Genomic DNA, 17,186 nt, shown 5'->3' with positions numbered 1-17,186 from the left:
GTCTAGTGCTTTTCGTCGCTTTTGCACCTAAGGAACTATAGTTCCTCGAAGCTGTTTTAGGAGACATTTTTAGCTCCTACTCTGGGGTAGATACTTTTGGGGGTGTATAGGAACTGAAGGACTGTAGGAAGTGCTGCAGCCTGTGATTTGTCATATACCTGCATTGAGAAAGGAGAGGAGCTCCATAGCCACCATTAGTAAACAACTAGATGCTAGCCTGCTACTCAGAGGATTGCATTAATTTTACAATTCCCTTAACAGAAATAACATATAACAAACAAAGTATCCAAAGAGAATCACCTGTTTCACATGTGTGTGTGTGACTTCATCGGGAGACACTATTTGAGTGTTCATCGCATCTGTACTGTGTGACTTTACAGATAAATAAAGTGATTTCTGGATTACTACATCGACTTTTCCTGGGAAGATGGATATAAATAATCAGATGTTTATCGAGAGTGGGTAACTGAATTTTATTATACACTAAACTGTCATGAATTATATTTTACATGAGGGAAGTTTTGCATGCCTGTTACTGCGTGGTTAACTTGCATCAAGATGTCTTTTTTTAAGTCACTGAGTGAGCATTTCAGTACAGTAAATTAAAATATAGTAGAGTCATAAAAACCTTTATTGTAAAAGACTGTGTTGATTAATAGGTTTATAGTGCATTTTCAACATGTAGTCAACTGAGTTCAGCGTGTGTTCCATGGTTAAAGAGCGCTTTTCGCCACCTCGTCTCATCTTGTCTTATCTTTCCAGCTGCAGCATGGATTTGCCCGAAAATATGATGATGCAAGTAATGTTAATTCCCAAGTTGAAGTACCTCAGTAGATGGGTGCAGAGTATATAATATGTATAATTATAGTAATATACAATTCAAATAATGTATTATAGACTAAAAGTACACCTGTAAAATCTATTTTCTTTTCTCTCTACATCATTATATCTCTCCTAAAATGTACCTCATACGTTCCCTTCCAAAGGGACTTGAAGAAGTGTGTGAATGAGCTTCTCTCATAAACAAGCCAAGAATACTGCAGATGTTAAGATTTATAGTGAATAAGGACTTGGTCTGTTTCTTACCCAAACTGATTGTTTTGCTTCTGAAGACATGGATTAAACTACTCGAGTCGTATGGACTACTTTTTTGCTGCCTTCATGTACTTTTTGGAGCTTGAATACTTTGGACCCCATTGACTTGTATTGTATGGACAAAAACACATCATATGTCCTTCAAATATCTTACATTTTATAATAAAAAAAAAAAAGTCAAAAGAATTTGAGATGTCATGAGGGTGAGTAAATGATAAGGGACTTTACTATACCTTTAATGTCTTTTATGATGGAATAAATTAAAATTTTTTAATGATTTCTCCCTTTGTGTTTAGAAAAATAAAGAAATTCTGTAACACTTTATTTTAGGGATCAGAAATTAGACAGTAATTAATGACTAATAATTGCACTGGTTACAGACTAGTTTGGAATTATAAGGTATTTATTAGGCCTTTGTTCATTGATTTCTTACCTTGCTCTTTACATTTGTTATTTCCTAACAATTAACTTATTTGGGAAAAATAAAAGATACCAATAGCTAGTAAGGTGCAAAATACATCATTATAGGTTCTCATTACACTGTGTGAATGTGCAACTTATAAGTATAAAATAATTATAGAAGGCAGAGAGTTTTGATGCAACAAAAATCATCCTCTTTGCACTAAGGGCAAATAGTGTTAGATACTATTTTCACCCCTAATTAAATCCTACTAAACCGTATAGGAGCATCACTGCAGCATGTTTATTGTGTTTATTTAGAGTCCCACAACCACCCTACACCAACCCCTACCCCTACCCCTAAACCTAACCTTCCCTGCTTTGTTGAATTATTATATGTATTCTACATGTATTTCATACTTATAAGCCGCACATTCACACAGAGTACTGAAAACTTATAAAGGTGTTTTTAGCTAAGAAATTCTTTGTTATGACAAAAGCAAAAATAAAGGGGCTATAAAGCAAGAATAAGAAATCAGCCAATAAAGGCTTAATAAATACTTTATAATGCCAAACAAGTCCATAACTAGTCACTTACAAGTGTAATTATTAGTCATGAATTACTGTCTAATTTCTGATTCCTAAACTAAAGTGTTACCATAAATTCATATGGGGTTATCACAACACAGGGGTGAGTAAACAATGACCAAATATTTCTTTTTGGGTGAACTATCCCTTTAACAACAACAAGTCGACTATTAATCCTTTCCTTTTACCAGGAAATTCTGTATTACAGAGTGAAACAAATGTCATGTCAGAAACAAATGTTCTTTAATATATGTTTCTGAAGAAGGGTTTAACACAGCTAAATATATAAAATCACAATAATGAAAAAACCACAATACATATTACATCGGCATCTAATTATCATTGTAATCTCTAATCAGGAGGTGGCAATTCCCTCCCCTAGAACCCAACTGTTATTGCACTCTATTAATGCTGTTACTGTACTAATATGTTACAGTAATATGTTACTCACATTGATGTCTAAGCTGCAGAGACTGAGTGAATCCACATCTCTCCTCCTCTGCTTCCTCTTCTTCTGTGAAGAAACAAAACAATCAATCAATCAATAGAGCAGCATGATCATGTTCAGACAGAATTTACAGTGACTGTTTCACATTACAATTCATTTGAAAGTTTTACTGATATTATATACATTTACTGATATACTGTATATTTGGACATCTACATGGAGGGGCAGGCCCACAGTCTCTATGATATTCTGCTCTATAGATGTGGCTTGCTAACTTTATCAAATGTAAAATGTCATTTTTGCCTGTTTTATTATCCACCAGGTGACAATTGAAAGCAAACACCACCATAAACTTTCCAAATGTGTTAAAAAAATTAATCAGCAACATATGTTGCTTATACCTTTGTAACATTATCAAAACCCTTTACAAAACCCGTACTGTATTTGCACAACGAAACAGAAGGAGTGCATTGTGAAACAAACTCCATTTGTTCAAACACATTTTGATGACAAAAACCAACAATCTAGTGATATTAGCTGCAGTGGTTGTAAAATGTTAAGTTTTATAAAACAGAAATGAATGACAAAGTTTTCCTAAACGAACATAAGGGACATTGATGGAAAATGTTGCAAACCAGAACAGTCATTTGAAAATTGAGTTGAAATTATTTATATTATTCAGTGAGCTTGCTCAAAAGCTCGTAAACCTGCAAATATTTGTAATAATTATCCTTTGATTGAATGAATGGAACATTCCATCAGACTGTATGAGTTTGAGCTAATAACTGACTGTAAATTTATTGGCTGATTGTTTACTTTATGAGCGACTCACTCACATTTTAACGTTGTTGTTGTTTAAGATTGTTAACAAGCATGTTTATCTAAATTGATCCCATCCGCTTTCTGAGCATTCAACTCTATGGCTGGCACTGTTATTGTTGGACCATGATTGTTTATATTCCATGACAACTAGTGCAGAGGGAATATCTGCATCCTGATCCATAATGAAGAACAATAGCACACATGAAACTCTGGGAGAAGCTCCATTGATAACACAAACGATACACTATATGTTTAAGTCAGTGGCGAATTCTCAGGGCCAGCAAAGCCTTCTCTGCTGGCCTAACATGCCAAATAATTAAATATTTTTCATCCTTTCATTCTCAATCATCTTTTTGCCTATGTATTTTTAACGGTTTCCACTCTTAATTAATCTACAAACAAATAGAGAAAAACAAAACGTTTATCCAGTCAGAATTTATTCCTTGATGCTTACAAGCAAGATGTGATAACTGTTTCACAAATCGCATGCCCGAAGCAGCGTGTGAGTTTGAGCTCCACCCCCTCAGGCCTTCAGAATTTCTACAGAATCCAACAACAGTGTAAATGAATGAGCAACTAAAGTCAGATTGTCAGATTCATCAGCCAATCAGACTGATTTATTTGTTCTTGGTGGGTGTGATCTTAGGATACGTCCCGGTCGAGGCCTTCTAGCTGGCCTTGAGTGACACAATCACGCTTTAAATTATGTACGTAATTTGAAAGCGAAGAACGCGAGATCTTGCTGACGAGTCGGCTGTCATCACTGCTGGTATTGCAGTTGAGAAAGAGATCCTTATGGATTTAAAAATACAAGATGGTCTGGATGATCGTGTGATTGCTTAATTTATTAAACAGGAAAGGAGGACTGATTTTCACTTCTAGTGCTTTTTGCATTGTTATAGCAACATCAGGAGCTTTCTAAGTTTAAATTAGGGTGCTTGAGCATTCAGTGTCGGATCAAGTTTTGAAAAGTAATGCTGCGTTTCATTCAACTTGGAAAGTCAGATTTTACAACTTCCTACTAGGAAAAATGCAATGGAATGCATCTTTAATTCAGAACTACAACTTGTAGGCTTGTGCAGAAATTCTCATCTCCGATTCGCCGAGATGCAGGTGCATGATGTCACACAAACATGTCGACACTCAGGGAGGTATACAAAGTAAGTGATAAACATTCACTTTATTAAGTAATATCAATAAATGAGTTCGTTTCCACATCACATGATATTAAAGCTTGTTAACAAATACCTGCACAAAAAGGTGTATAAAACATGGTAAATTATAGTCTCTTTTGATAATCATACACCTGAAGCACAAATGCTAGTGCTGCAGCATTGTTTATCAGTTGGGTTGCTAGGAGACATCTCTAATGAGAGTCAAACCCCTGCTAGGCTAACGGGAGTGTTGCAGTTCCGAATATCGGGGAATGGTCGGAGATATCAAGTAGGAATATCCCACATCCAACTTGAATGGAACGCAGCAACATTTAAATCACAAATATTATTAGATAGATTTTTCCAGGTATTATAGACCTCCTTGGTAGATTCATATGAAAAATTATGATTTTTGAATGTCTGTTTGGGAGATGTTCATTTCTCAAAACAGTCATGCTGCAGTTAAAATTAGGCTTGCTTGAGCATTGGGTGCCTGTCCTCAGAAAGCTGCAAGCTCACATCCCAACACAATGAGATCAGCACAACCACAAACCAGGTGTGAAGTCATTAAGATATGATGCACTAAAAACCAGCCAGTGTTTGCTTTTCTCTTTCAGATGCTATTAAAACACAGACGTCTGTCCTCTGTGAGGTTCACCAGCCACCCAAAGCACAGAGATAGAGACAATGTCTTCAGCGGGACTGAGAGTGTCAACTTTAATAAACTGCTTTCATCTATACAAACATGCCTTTCTCTGGAGATTTGAGCCCGTCTTTATAGTATTTCACAATTAGACTCAAGCCTGCTTTTGTCACATAAGCACATATTAGCTCACCATATGAGCAGATCATAGATCAAACTGTTGAGTTATAACTCTGAGAGATAACGTGCATTTAGGGTTTTTTTCCAAGTACATAGGAAACAATTGGCTTTACCACTCTATAACAGTATATAATCAGTAAAGCAGAATAGCATAATTGAATGACCATCTTCCACTAAAACTTTGAAAGGTGCACTTTACACACAAAGTTTTCGACCTACAGAAATGACATTAGCTTTTGACAAATCCATCTCTCTTCATAACACTACTTTCATGTCCCATGGCAAACAAAAAATTAAATTAAAAAATAAATTAAAAGCAGCAGTTATAAGTAAATGTGAAGAGAATATGAATCAAAACTGACAGAACAGATCCTGTGGATGCAGTGGACACAATTGTTTTGGCATCAAATTTCAACTACTTTGATCACAGTTATACAATTAGCATTTAAAATGTATAGAGCCCCCTAGCATTGTAAACTGATGCAGTTTGGCATATGACCTCAGAATGTTCTGTTGTACAGGTGTATTAAGTTTTGTTAAGTTTGAATTTTGCAATCACAAGTTACAGGCCAATTACTCATTATGGGTCAAAATGACTCAAAAAATTATTGGTTTATGTTTTCCGGATGACTTAACGAATCATAATTCTATTGATAACTTTTTGTCAGGAGCCTCTCAAAAATGTTCTTACGTAAATTGAATTCTACATTACCATGTGAATTTACAATGAAATTGTAAGCACGAGCTGTGTCCGAAATCGCTCACTCGTTCACTATTTCCTATTTAGTCGATGGCAGTGAGTGCACTATATCAGCTACGAGTGAAGTTATATGTTTTATAACTTACGTTTTAAGTGTTATATGGAGTAAAAATGAGTTCAGGCTCAACTAGGGCCGTTGTTGGCTGTCATAACAACTTGAAGTAGTTTATTATACCAACGCATTCCACCTCAGTTCAGAGCTTTAAGTAATTCACCCACTCCTTAAACTTTGCAGGTGAGGCAGCTGTCAAAAAAACAGTCATTGCGACTAAAATATTGGCACTATAGAGTCACATGTTTTTTCACAGTTTATACATAGTGAACAAGCTAAACATCACAGTATCCACTAAGAATATACACTGATGTGAGTGAAAATATTGAAGAACTGAACTGACAACAGGCATCCGTTATGGAACACTTCTGTGTCCAGGAAAAGGTAGATAAAGTTGAACACAGTTGAATACAGTACCAAAGTGATGTTTACCATCCAGAACAAGGGTGATATATTAGTGTTGCAGGCAAAAAGTCACTAGCTTGACATTTCGTTATGAGAGTGTGTTGGCTCTGCCCTCATGGAGGCCACCATGTGTAGAGATCACATGACCAGCCAAATACTTCTCACTTTATCTCAATACCCTCGCTATTATTTTAAAAATTTAAAAAAATAAAAAATAAAAAGTGCACCTTTAAACTGTAATTCATCTCAGGGCATTGTTCACAAGCAGCTTAGCTAATTCTGAGCACATTAAAATTGAATATTTCATCATTGAAAAACAAATATTCTTAAAGAGATGCAGGATGACAGACAGCTGTAGTTTGTCGCATGAGTTACATTAGTTTGGTTCATTTTTATCACACTATCTGAAGGAACCAGGAAAGGAGCATTTACATCAAGAGAAGTGCTGCCTTGCTACTGAAAAACAGTCCATAACCACTTCAAGCCTCACTAACTATTTTAGGATTGACTCAAAAAGAAAGAGAGAGAATCAAGAGTGCAGTAACTGACATCTAGAAATAAAGAGTTTTGGAAATCAAATGTAAGAGCTGCGACAGTTACGTAACTCTTCACACATACACTGATTTTAAACAAACCACACAAAACCACACAGCACCGACTCCATACCTCATTTAAAACAATAAATCATTTAAAACAATTACCTTTTCTTAAGAATTTTGAGACATAAACATTCAGTACTCAGCCAGAACATTAGAAGAACACTGTTTATCTGCATTTCTACTGAAACACTACCCTGCATGGAAGAAAGATCACAAATTTGATATCTGTAATATCTCAGCTGATTATCCTAGACATTAATGAGGTTAAGTGGAAAGTAAACAGAGACTTTTGCTGAAGTATCTTGATGTGTCTCCTGAGAAAAAGACCCAAGCAATCTCACATGTCTTCTCTGGAGTTTCATAAGAGATCAGAACAACATGGCCGGGTCTAAGAGGTCTGATGGTAAAATGATCAAGGGGGACCATGTCCCCCCGATATGACAAAGTGACAACCAGCTGCCCACCCTAAAGATCAAAATGACTATTACTGCCCCTGCTCAACAACATTATAGAATGTCTCAAAAATGTCTTTCAACACTAAATATGTTATGCTATCGAAATTACATTTATAATTTATAGCTCTATACTTTGCATTATCTGTGCCTAATTGTATTTATCCTATCGAACTTTAGGACAAACATCACAGACAAAGTTTGATGCTTGATAGAACATAACTGAGAACTCAATAGACTCTCCTGAGCAATGAAAGAGCAACCTCTGAGCAATAAGTTGTTCTTCTGCTCTGAGAGTCTATACTCACCTTCTGATGTATGAATAGGCAGCACCCCATCATTGGGCTTCACTGCAGTGTTCCTCAAACAGCCCAAAAACACCTTGACACTGTTGCACCGAGGACCCTTGTCAACTGTTGAACCATCAGCCATGAACGTCTACAGACGTGTGTGTCTGCAAACAGGAGACTGAGAGGGTCCTGAGAGCGCAAACAGGATGTTCTAGGGGAAGTTGTGTCAGTGCTATATCGAGCTGGACCGGGGCGTGAGCTTTCAGACGAACCTCTCTGTTTGTGTTTGTGTGAGGCTGGGTGGCGTCAGACCTTCAGTGAGGAAAGAGCATCCCTTCACAGGGAGGAATAGTGATCGATCACTCTTCCACACACGTTAACCAATAGCTGCCAGAGCGCTCAATAATGGGGATGTTATATCACAGTCATATCATCCTGCAGCTCTTGCCTGGTTGCCCACTAAAGCTAAGCAGGGTTGAGCCTGGCCAGTACCTGGATGGGAGACCTCCTGGCGAAAACTAAGGTTACTGCTGGAAGAGGTATTAGGGAGGCTAGCAGGGGGTGCTCACCTTGTGGTCTGTGTGGGTCCTAATGCCCCAGTATAGTGATAGGGACACAATACTGTAAAAAATCACCGTCTTTCGGATGAGGCGTTAAACTGAGGTCCTGACTCTCTGTGGTCATTAAAAATCCCAGGGCACTTCTTGTAAAGAGTAGGGGTATAAGCCCAGTGTCATGGCCAAAATTCCCCCCATTGGCCCTTATCTGTAATGGCCTCCTAATAATCTCCATCCCTGAATTGGCTACATCATCCTACTCTCTCCTCTCTACCAATAGCTGGTGTGTGGTGAGCGTTCTGGCACACTATGGCTGCTGTCGCATCATCCAGGTGCATGCTGCACACTGGTGGTGGTTGAGGAGAGTCCCCCTATACTATGTAAAGTGCTTTGAGTGCCTAGAAAAGTGCTATATAAATGTAAGGATTATTAGTATTATTACTATTTAGGCCTCGCATTAAAAAGCAGTCCAATTCCCAATTCATTTAGCTTGATCTGAATACAAACCAAGCTTTTAACAGAAGAAAGTTTGCAGTTTCTCTCATTGGCACAATTAGTGTGTGAATAATTTTGTTTTGTAGCAGTTCCAATGCTAAATGTTGATAAGTAATAATGTACAGTCAACCAGTCATTATTACATGATAAAGGCATTGTATCACCCTAAAGGTCATTATTTTGCAATAATGACCATCTGACTGTACATTATTCCACATATGCAATATTTATTTACCAAAATTACCGAAATATTGATTTAATTTGAGTTGAAATTACTTTATTATGTGATAAAAAAGAGAGCATGTGAGAGACATGAAACCACACAGTTATGTAGAAAATTGTTTGCCTTGGACAATAGTCAATTATGCAATGGTTGGTTATTGACCAATCAGAATCAAGTATTCAAGAGAGCTGTGTCAAAAAATACGTTAAATTGATACATTTATTAGCTAAATATAAGTGTTTCTTCAACTTTTGGTACTTTCATGTCCAACGTTATAGGGGACTTTTTTCTTTTTGATATATGAGCAAAATCTGACTTGGAAAATTTTACCAGGTCTTCATCATTTACTTTTGGAACTTTTCAAATGTCTTTTATGTACTGTATAGATTTATTGTGTAAAAAAGTATTTCGATTAATATTTTAAAAATTACGACTGTCCCGCCATTGTGGTGTCATTTCAACCAGCCTAAACAATTTTGCCCCTAAAAAGTTTTTCTTTTCTTCAAAGGTTGTTTGACTTGTTAACCAAGTCAGCAAAACTGTCAGTGAAGAGCATACTTGAGATGAAATATCAGGCAAGTGATGTGTAAAGAAAACAAATAAATTTTGTATTTAGGATACATAAAATGTTAGCCATGGAATTAGCCTTAACAAGACAAAGAAATGGGCCATTTTAGTTCAAAAATTTAAAAAACTTTTTGTAAACAGTCAAGAACAGGAAGCAAATAAATCCCTGTTAACACACTTCCTGGAAACGAGCAGTCTTCCTTTAAGCGAGTCTTCCTGTTGAAGGAGTGAGCTGTGTATTTGATTCTGCCATCAGGTCATATCACAATGATTGTATTCATGAGATGAGTGCACATTTCTTTGAGTTGTGGACATGTCAATTAAACAATCATGATGGAAGCTAATTGATATTGATCATACTATGGTTTTCATTGTGAAAGCTGACTGTACAATTTAGCTTGTACACATTTAATGATTTGTACGCATTAGGGTACAATGCGGCTAGAGGCTCTGAGGAGTAAAAGGCTCCATTGATTTTTTAGGTATTTGCGTGTGGTGTCTAAAGGTTGGTTTTGAGGCAATTTGATCTAATTTTTAATAATTTTTTTAAATGTTGCAAATTTATGTAGCTAATGAATATCCTGGAAATTATCACAATTATTTTGAAACAAAATACATATTTGTCATTTTCAGTTTTGTTTAAGGTTATTAAATCAAATATTTTTCAATAACTGTTCAATAAGTGAAAGGATAGTATTTGGGGTAAAAAGCCCCCCTGCTGCAGGGGCTAAAGGCCCTTATTAAACACATTGTTTTTTTTAAATGAGGCAAATAGATTTGTTATGAAAAATTTTCAATGTGGGCTCACATTGACTCATTCGATCATAATAGAGATTAGTTTGTTTGTAGAATACTTGAGATGTAATAAAATGCCAAATGTGTAACAGGAAATGGTTGACTTTTTTGTGAAGTGGTTATTTTGAGTTAGAATCATCTTAATGTGTCACACAAAAATGCATCTTGCTGTTTCAAAATTATTTGCATTAGTTGTCAAATTGTGCCCTATAACTATTGCCCCAGTATCTACACAATATTACTTTAAACCCCCTAGGGGCCTTTTACCCCAAGTGAGGGAGCCTTTTACCCCATGTGTGGGGTAAAAGACTCCCTCACCACCTCTTTTTTTTAAACTGAATTTTAATCGAAACAACCTTCCATTATTATTTATTTTCACACAAATTATGTTTCTCCATCAATTTTCAATAAAAATAATGGAATGTCTATTTGCACCCCAGTGTAAATAGCATCTGCCACACAAGCCAGCTATCTGTACTCCAAAAGTCTGGTGGATCCAGAGAAATACACAACAAACTAACCATTTGGTGTTACTGCAGTGGTGTACGGCATAAAGACAGTAGCGACTGTGGTTCGAATCCACATTTTGTCCCTCTCTTTTCCCCATCTGATTTCCTTTTTCAACTCTTAATATTTCCTTAAATACTACTTAAAATAATAGATAAAAATGAATATAAATGTTGATTTCATCGCAGTGATTTGGTCACGGCGAATGTCGAGGAGTGCAGAGAGGGGTTTGATCCAGAGGCGGGGTCTTTCGATCACACTCTTTCCTGCAGCTCGGAGTCGCTTGCGTGTACATTGTATCACTGTATAACTAATATTGTAGAACCATGTTCTTTGGCAGAAACCATAGTTTTAATGCAATTAACAATGGTGTTGTTAGTTACAGTAATATGGTGGTAATATACTGTAGTAATCATGGTTAAATTTGTGGTTATTGTAAATTTACAAAAAATACTATGGTGAAACCATGGTTACTGTAGTAAAACCAAGGTTATTTTTTCTAAGGTAAGGGTAAGGTTAGGTTTAGTGGTAGTGGTTAATGTAGTGTGTCTGTAGGACTCTAAGGCTACGTTCAGACTGCAGGCAAAAGTGGCCCAAATCTGATTCTTTTGCTCATATGTGATTCAGATCTGCTTTTTTCATAACAGTGGAATGGAATCTGATCTTTTCGATTGTGATTTGGGCCACTTCCATATGTGGTCCTAAATCAGATACAGGTCTGAGTTTTTGCAATGCGACCTCAGTCTGAACAGTCATATTGGAATCCATGCGACTTTCACATCACTCTCGACATTCGTCACAATGCTGCGCTGGCGGGAGTCACTCCAAAGATTTTACATACCGATAGTTCTTTGGTCACTCTGTGAATATGGAAGATACCTGCAAAGGTAGCCAGTGGAGGGACAGTGAGGTGTTAGAAATCATAAATATTTGGGGTGACAGTTCTATACAAGCAAAACTTGAGGGGTCGTAATGTAACCGGTCTGTGTTTGAGAGCATAGCAACAATTTTGCTCTCTTTCTCCTCATGCTTGACCTCCTTATCACCTGCTCATGAATTCGCTGACTTCTGCTGCACATCAACTTATATATGAACATGTAAATGCTGACTTCAGTGGCCTCCATGCTTACTTCCATATGACAGCGTGCTGTGTGTGACATCTTTGTTATTGTTCTTTTGCACATGCAGGTCAGTTCAGATCCGTGACCAATTCACACTGAAATCTGATATTGGCCACATTTAAAAAATAATGTGAACAGCCAAACAAAAAAATTGGATCTAAGCAATAAATCTGAAGTGAGCACTAAGGCTTGCAGTGTGAACATAGCCTAAATAAACACAATAAACACACTTTATAAGGCTTGAGGGACAAAACTGTATTTCCATCATTCCCCCTGGCAGAATCATAAGAAATCAATAACACAACTATGACATGTTTGCCTGATTAAAGAATACATTATAAAACCTTTAGAGATCCATAAATCAAAACCTCATGCTGGGTTGAATCTGGAACCTTCTGATTCTGTTCTATTTATTCTATCCTTCTATTTAAGCCTTGAACCACTATGCTGGTTAGAGAGCAAAAATAACATTTGGTACCAGCACTCACATACCAGAATAAGCTTAATTTCTTAATTTTTTCGTAATTTTAACTGTGATATTGTTTCAAACTTTGGCTGACAGAATTCCTGTGCTGAACAATTTCCTCACCAGAGATCTTAAAGAAATATTCAGAGTTCAATACAAGTTAGGCTCAATCGACAGCACTTGTGGCTGTCACGACACACACAGACACAGATGACAGGTTGAACCCAGTCGCAGGAGCTTTATTGAAGATAATACTTTTCAGGTAAATCAACAGTGATATAGGGATTGGTAACTTAGCTTAGAATGACAGAGTTCATGTTCCCAGGTAGAATGCTGAAGGATCACCACTCCAGGATGACAAAGGAAGATGATGAAACCTTGGGAAATGGAGGATGAGGGGTTTGAGGGTACAAATACAGCTTCACATAGGGATTCCAACAAGCAGGTGAGTCTGAGTGTCCCTTGTGGAGACTAGACATTGATGTAGTGGCGGGGTGAGTATTTATGGAGTGAAAGTGATTGAGTGCTGGATTGGGATCAGGTGTGAGTGATTAGTGGTTCAGGGAGAGGGAGTGGAATGTGGAGTGAGAGAGGGAATCCGGAGGGCGACTCCTGGCACCCAAAGCTGGATGAGGAGGGCAGGAAGACACAGATCACAGGGAAGGATCCAAGAGGTGATTATGAGGCCAAGGAGGACTTGGCGGACTATCCGGTGGCCAGGGAGGAGTCTGTGGATGATCAGGAGGCCAGGGAGGTGACCACAGGACCGGGCCAGGAGGTACAGGAGGTGGCCACAGGGCAGGGACTGGGTTAGGAGGCCTGGGAGGTGGCCACAGGGCAGGGGCAGGGCCAGGAGGCCTGTGAGGAAGCCACAGGGCAGGGGCATGTCCGGGAGGCCTGGGAGGCGGCCACAGGGCAGGGACAGGGTCAGGAGGCTTGGGAGGCAGCCATGGAGCAGGGACAGGGGCAGGAGGCTTGGGAGGCAGCCATAGAGCAGGGACAGGGTCAGAAGGCTTGGAAGGTGATTTGGGTGCAGGAGGTGGAGTCTTAGGGGGCGGAGCCATGGGCAGATCAGGAAGCGAAGCAACAGGAGTAGGAGGTTTAGGAGGTGGAGACCGTGGTGGAGCAGGCTGAACTGTTGGAGGTGGAGTTTCTGGGGTTGAGGGCGGAGCCGTGGAAGACTCAGAGGGCAGAGCCGAGGGAGGCTTGATGAAGGCAGGCGGAGCAACAGGAGTAGGGATTGGAGATTTAGTAAGTGGAGACTGTGGTGAAGCAGGCTGAGCTGTAGGAGGTGGAGTTTCTTGGGTTGAGGGCAGAGCCATGGAAGACTCTGAGAGCGGAGCCGTGGAAGGCTCGATGAAGGCAGGTGGAGCCATGGGAGGCTCGACAAAGGCAGGCAGAGCCAGGAGAGGCTTGACGAAGGCAGGCAGAGCCAGGAGAGGCTCGACGGGTGGAGCCATGGATGGCAGAGCCGTGAGAGGCTCGAGGGGCGGAGCCAAGGGAGGCGGATCCATGGGAGGCATAGCCATGGAAGACAGAGCCATGGAAGGTTCGAGGGGCAGAGCCATGCAAGGCGGAGCCATGGGAGGCTCGAGGGGCAGAGCCATGCAAGGCAGAGCCATGGGAGGCTCGAGGGGCAGAGCCAAGGAAGGTGGAGCCATGGAAGGCAGAGCCGTGAGCGGCTCGAGGGGTGAAGCCATGGAAGGCGGAGCCGTGAGAGGCTCGAGGGGCAAGGCCATGGGAGGTGGAGCCTTAGGAGGCTCAAAGGGCAGAGTCTTAGGAGGCTCGAGGGGCGAAGCCATGGAAGGCGGGGCTGTGAGAGGCTCGAGGGGCGAATCCATGGAAGGCGGAGCCTTAGGAGGCTCGATGGGTGGATCTGTGGAAGGCTTGGAGGAAGGAGCCGTGGAAGGCTTGGACAAAGGAGCTGTGAAAGGCTTGGATGAAGGAGCTGAGGAAGGCTGGTAGCAGAGAGCCATGGAAGGCTGGGAGCAGAGAGCAGTGGAAGGCTTGGAGAGAGCTGGTAGTGACTGGGAACTGACCTCCATGGTCGAGAGCACAGGCAGTGACCGGGGAACTGCCTCCATGGATGTAAGTGCTAGCATCGACTGGGGAGCAGGAGTCCCTTTCCTTCTCCTCCTCTTGCAGACAGCTGGGAGCATTGTTGAGGGAATGGTCGAGGCTACAGGTGTTGGCTCTGGGTCATTAACCGTGGCAGGCATGGGCACTGAATCGTTAACTGTGGCAGGCATGGGCACTGGCTCATTAACTGTGGCAGGCATGGGTGCTGGCTCGTTAACCATGGCAGGCATGGGCGCTGGCTCGTTTACAGTGGCAGGCATGGGTGCCGGCTCGTTTACCGTGGCAGGCATGGGCGGTTACAGGGAAGTGACCTCCTTGGTCGTTGCCACTGACCGCTGTAGGGAATCGACCACCGGCGCTTGGAGAGGGTTAGCCCCCCCAAAATGTATTTAGGGGGAATGTTGGGAGAGGAGTCACCTTGTGGGTCATGGTGATGGGATAGACCTCCTTAAAATGTTTGACAAAAGTGCTGTAGGTCTGGATCATGGGGCCATTTTGATTCCATAATGTCGTAGCCCAGTGTGGAGCTCGCCCAGAGAGCAGTGAGATAAGATAAGCCACCTTCGCTCATTCAGTGGGGAATCTACCAGGCTGCATCTTCATAAACACTGAAACAGTACAGAAGGAATCCACTGCAGTCCTTGAATGATGAAGGAAGAAGATGAAACCTTGGGAAATGGAGGATGAGGGGTTCGAGGTTACGAATACAGCTTCACATAGAGATTCTAACAAGCAGGTAAGTCTGAGCATCCCTTGCGGAGGCTAGACATCAATGGAGTGGCGGGGTTAGTATTTATGGAGTGAATGTGATTGAGTGCTGGATTAGGATCAGGTGTGAGCGATTAGTGGTTCAGGGAGAGGGAGTGGAGCGTGGAGTGAGAGGGAATCCGGTGTGGATGTTAAATTATCACAAAAATTATTTTTGACTCATCCCTAAAAAAAAGAAATCAAAATCGAGGTTACAGTGAGGCACTTACAATGAAAGTGAATGGGGCCAGTTTTTGGAAGGTTTACTGTAAATGCAGAAATGTGAAGCTTATAATTTTATAAAAGAACTTACATTAATTCTTCCATTAAAACTCATTTTATTTGAGCTGTAAAGTTGTTTAAATTGTCACTTTTAAAGTCATTTGAGGGTTTTAGGGTTTGGTGAAATTACATGTCATGGTAACAAAGTTGTAAAATTGGATATACTGTAAGTTTACATAGAAAAGGTTAGTTAGTGATTTTATCACACTAAAATCATGTTTACATGCTTTTTGTTTATGTCTTGTGGCTAAACTTTTGAAAAAGTGAGTATTTTAATGTTCAAAAATTGGCCACATTCACTGCCATTATAAATTATCACTCCAGATTTTTGCTTTTTTAAAGAAAAGGAGGGGCAAGTCAAACTGATTTTTTGTGGTAATCAATATTATGCCACAAATTATATTGATTGAGCTTAACTTGTATTGAACCCAGAATATTCCTTTAATGACAAACGGCAGTACGCAATGAACATGTGATCACTCTGACAAACATTGCTACAGCACTTTACTGCACTGTTATTTCATGCCACTCAAGGTTAAATTCATGTAGGGAAATGAATGGAAAATCATTAATGTACCCTATTGGGTTCATATGGAGATCTGTGACATCTGATTGCAGACTTCTTAGCAAATCTGAGCACTGTAACTCTAGTGATGTAAAAATGCCTTTTTTTCTCAGGAGAAACATCAGGATAGTTTAGAAAAGTTTAATTTTCTCATGGCTGTCTAGGAGAATCAACCAAGATAATACAGAGATTTCATTTGAGATTTTTCTTTCCAGTGGGCTTATCTGTGCTGGCTGAGGCAAGCCACAGACTCAATGTCTCCATGTCTTTGTTTGTGAAAGTTAAGGTCGTTTATAAGCATCACTCGTGGGTCATGGTGGCAAAGGGATTGCTTGATTAGGGCCCAAGCACTGAAAGTCAAGACAGTTTAGATTTAAAATTCTGAATGGATTCTTGATATCTTAAATACTGTTGCCATGGCAATGCATTAAATGTCATCATTCCATTTCATGTATATTCACATGTTTTTGAGGTACTTGGCATGCTAGAAATTTCACTATATTTTGCACACATATCAGAGCTGTCAGCCATTAGGCCTGGGCAAATGTTAACATATGGGCGTGGCTGGGGAGCTCTGTAGTGCCACCTTTTGACAAAAGTGGTGAGGTCAGTTTCTTCTACGATCACCAAACTTGCTACATATATTGTTCTCATCAAGCTGGACAGCTTTCAAAATTACAGTCATTAGCTCTACCCAACAGGAAGTCGGCTATTTTGGATTGAATATGTATTTTTTGAAAATTGCAGGCCCTGAACTTTTGAATACTCCTCCTAGGTGATTCATGTGACTGGCACCAAACTTAGGCAATATTATGCCAAGACATTCTTTAGAATAACGTCAAGACACTGCTGATATAAAATTGTAAAAGGATATTTGGTATCTTAAATACTGTTG

General features: G+C 39.8%; 1 protein-coding gene across 3 annotated transcripts in view; it reads right to left on the bottom strand.

Annotated features, from left to right (window-relative positions):
• arhgef3 (Rho guanine nucleotide exchange factor (GEF) 3) overlaps positions 1 to 17,186 on the bottom strand; it is a 223,559-nt gene that overhangs the window by 97,620 nt on the left and 108,753 nt on the right. The window contains exons 1-2 of one of the 3 annotated variants that reach the window (XM_051694817.1): positions 7,906 to 8,039; positions 2,534 to 2,593 (exon numbers count right to left, since the gene is read on the bottom strand). In XM_051694817.1, coding sequence (XP_051550777.1) covers positions 2,534 to 2,593; positions 7,906 to 7,938 — 93 coding nt within the window. In that variant the 5' untranslated portion in view covers positions 7,939 to 8,039. Of the gene's footprint in view, positions 1 to 2,533; positions 2,597 to 7,905; positions 8,040 to 17,186 lie in introns of those variants that run through there. The other 2 variants (XM_051694815.1, XM_051694813.1) reach the window with 2 other exon arrangements.

This window comes from Myxocyprinus asiaticus, chromosome 50, assembly GCF_019703515.2.
Source record: "Myxocyprinus asiaticus isolate MX2 ecotype Aquarium Trade chromosome 50, UBuf_Myxa_2, whole genome shotgun sequence".
Classification (NCBI taxonomy): domain Eukaryota; kingdom Metazoa; phylum Chordata; class Actinopteri; order Cypriniformes; family Catostomidae; genus Myxocyprinus; species Myxocyprinus asiaticus.
The sequence above is the reverse complement of the archived record's forward strand: the minus strand, read 5'-3'. Positions and strand labels throughout refer to the sequence as shown.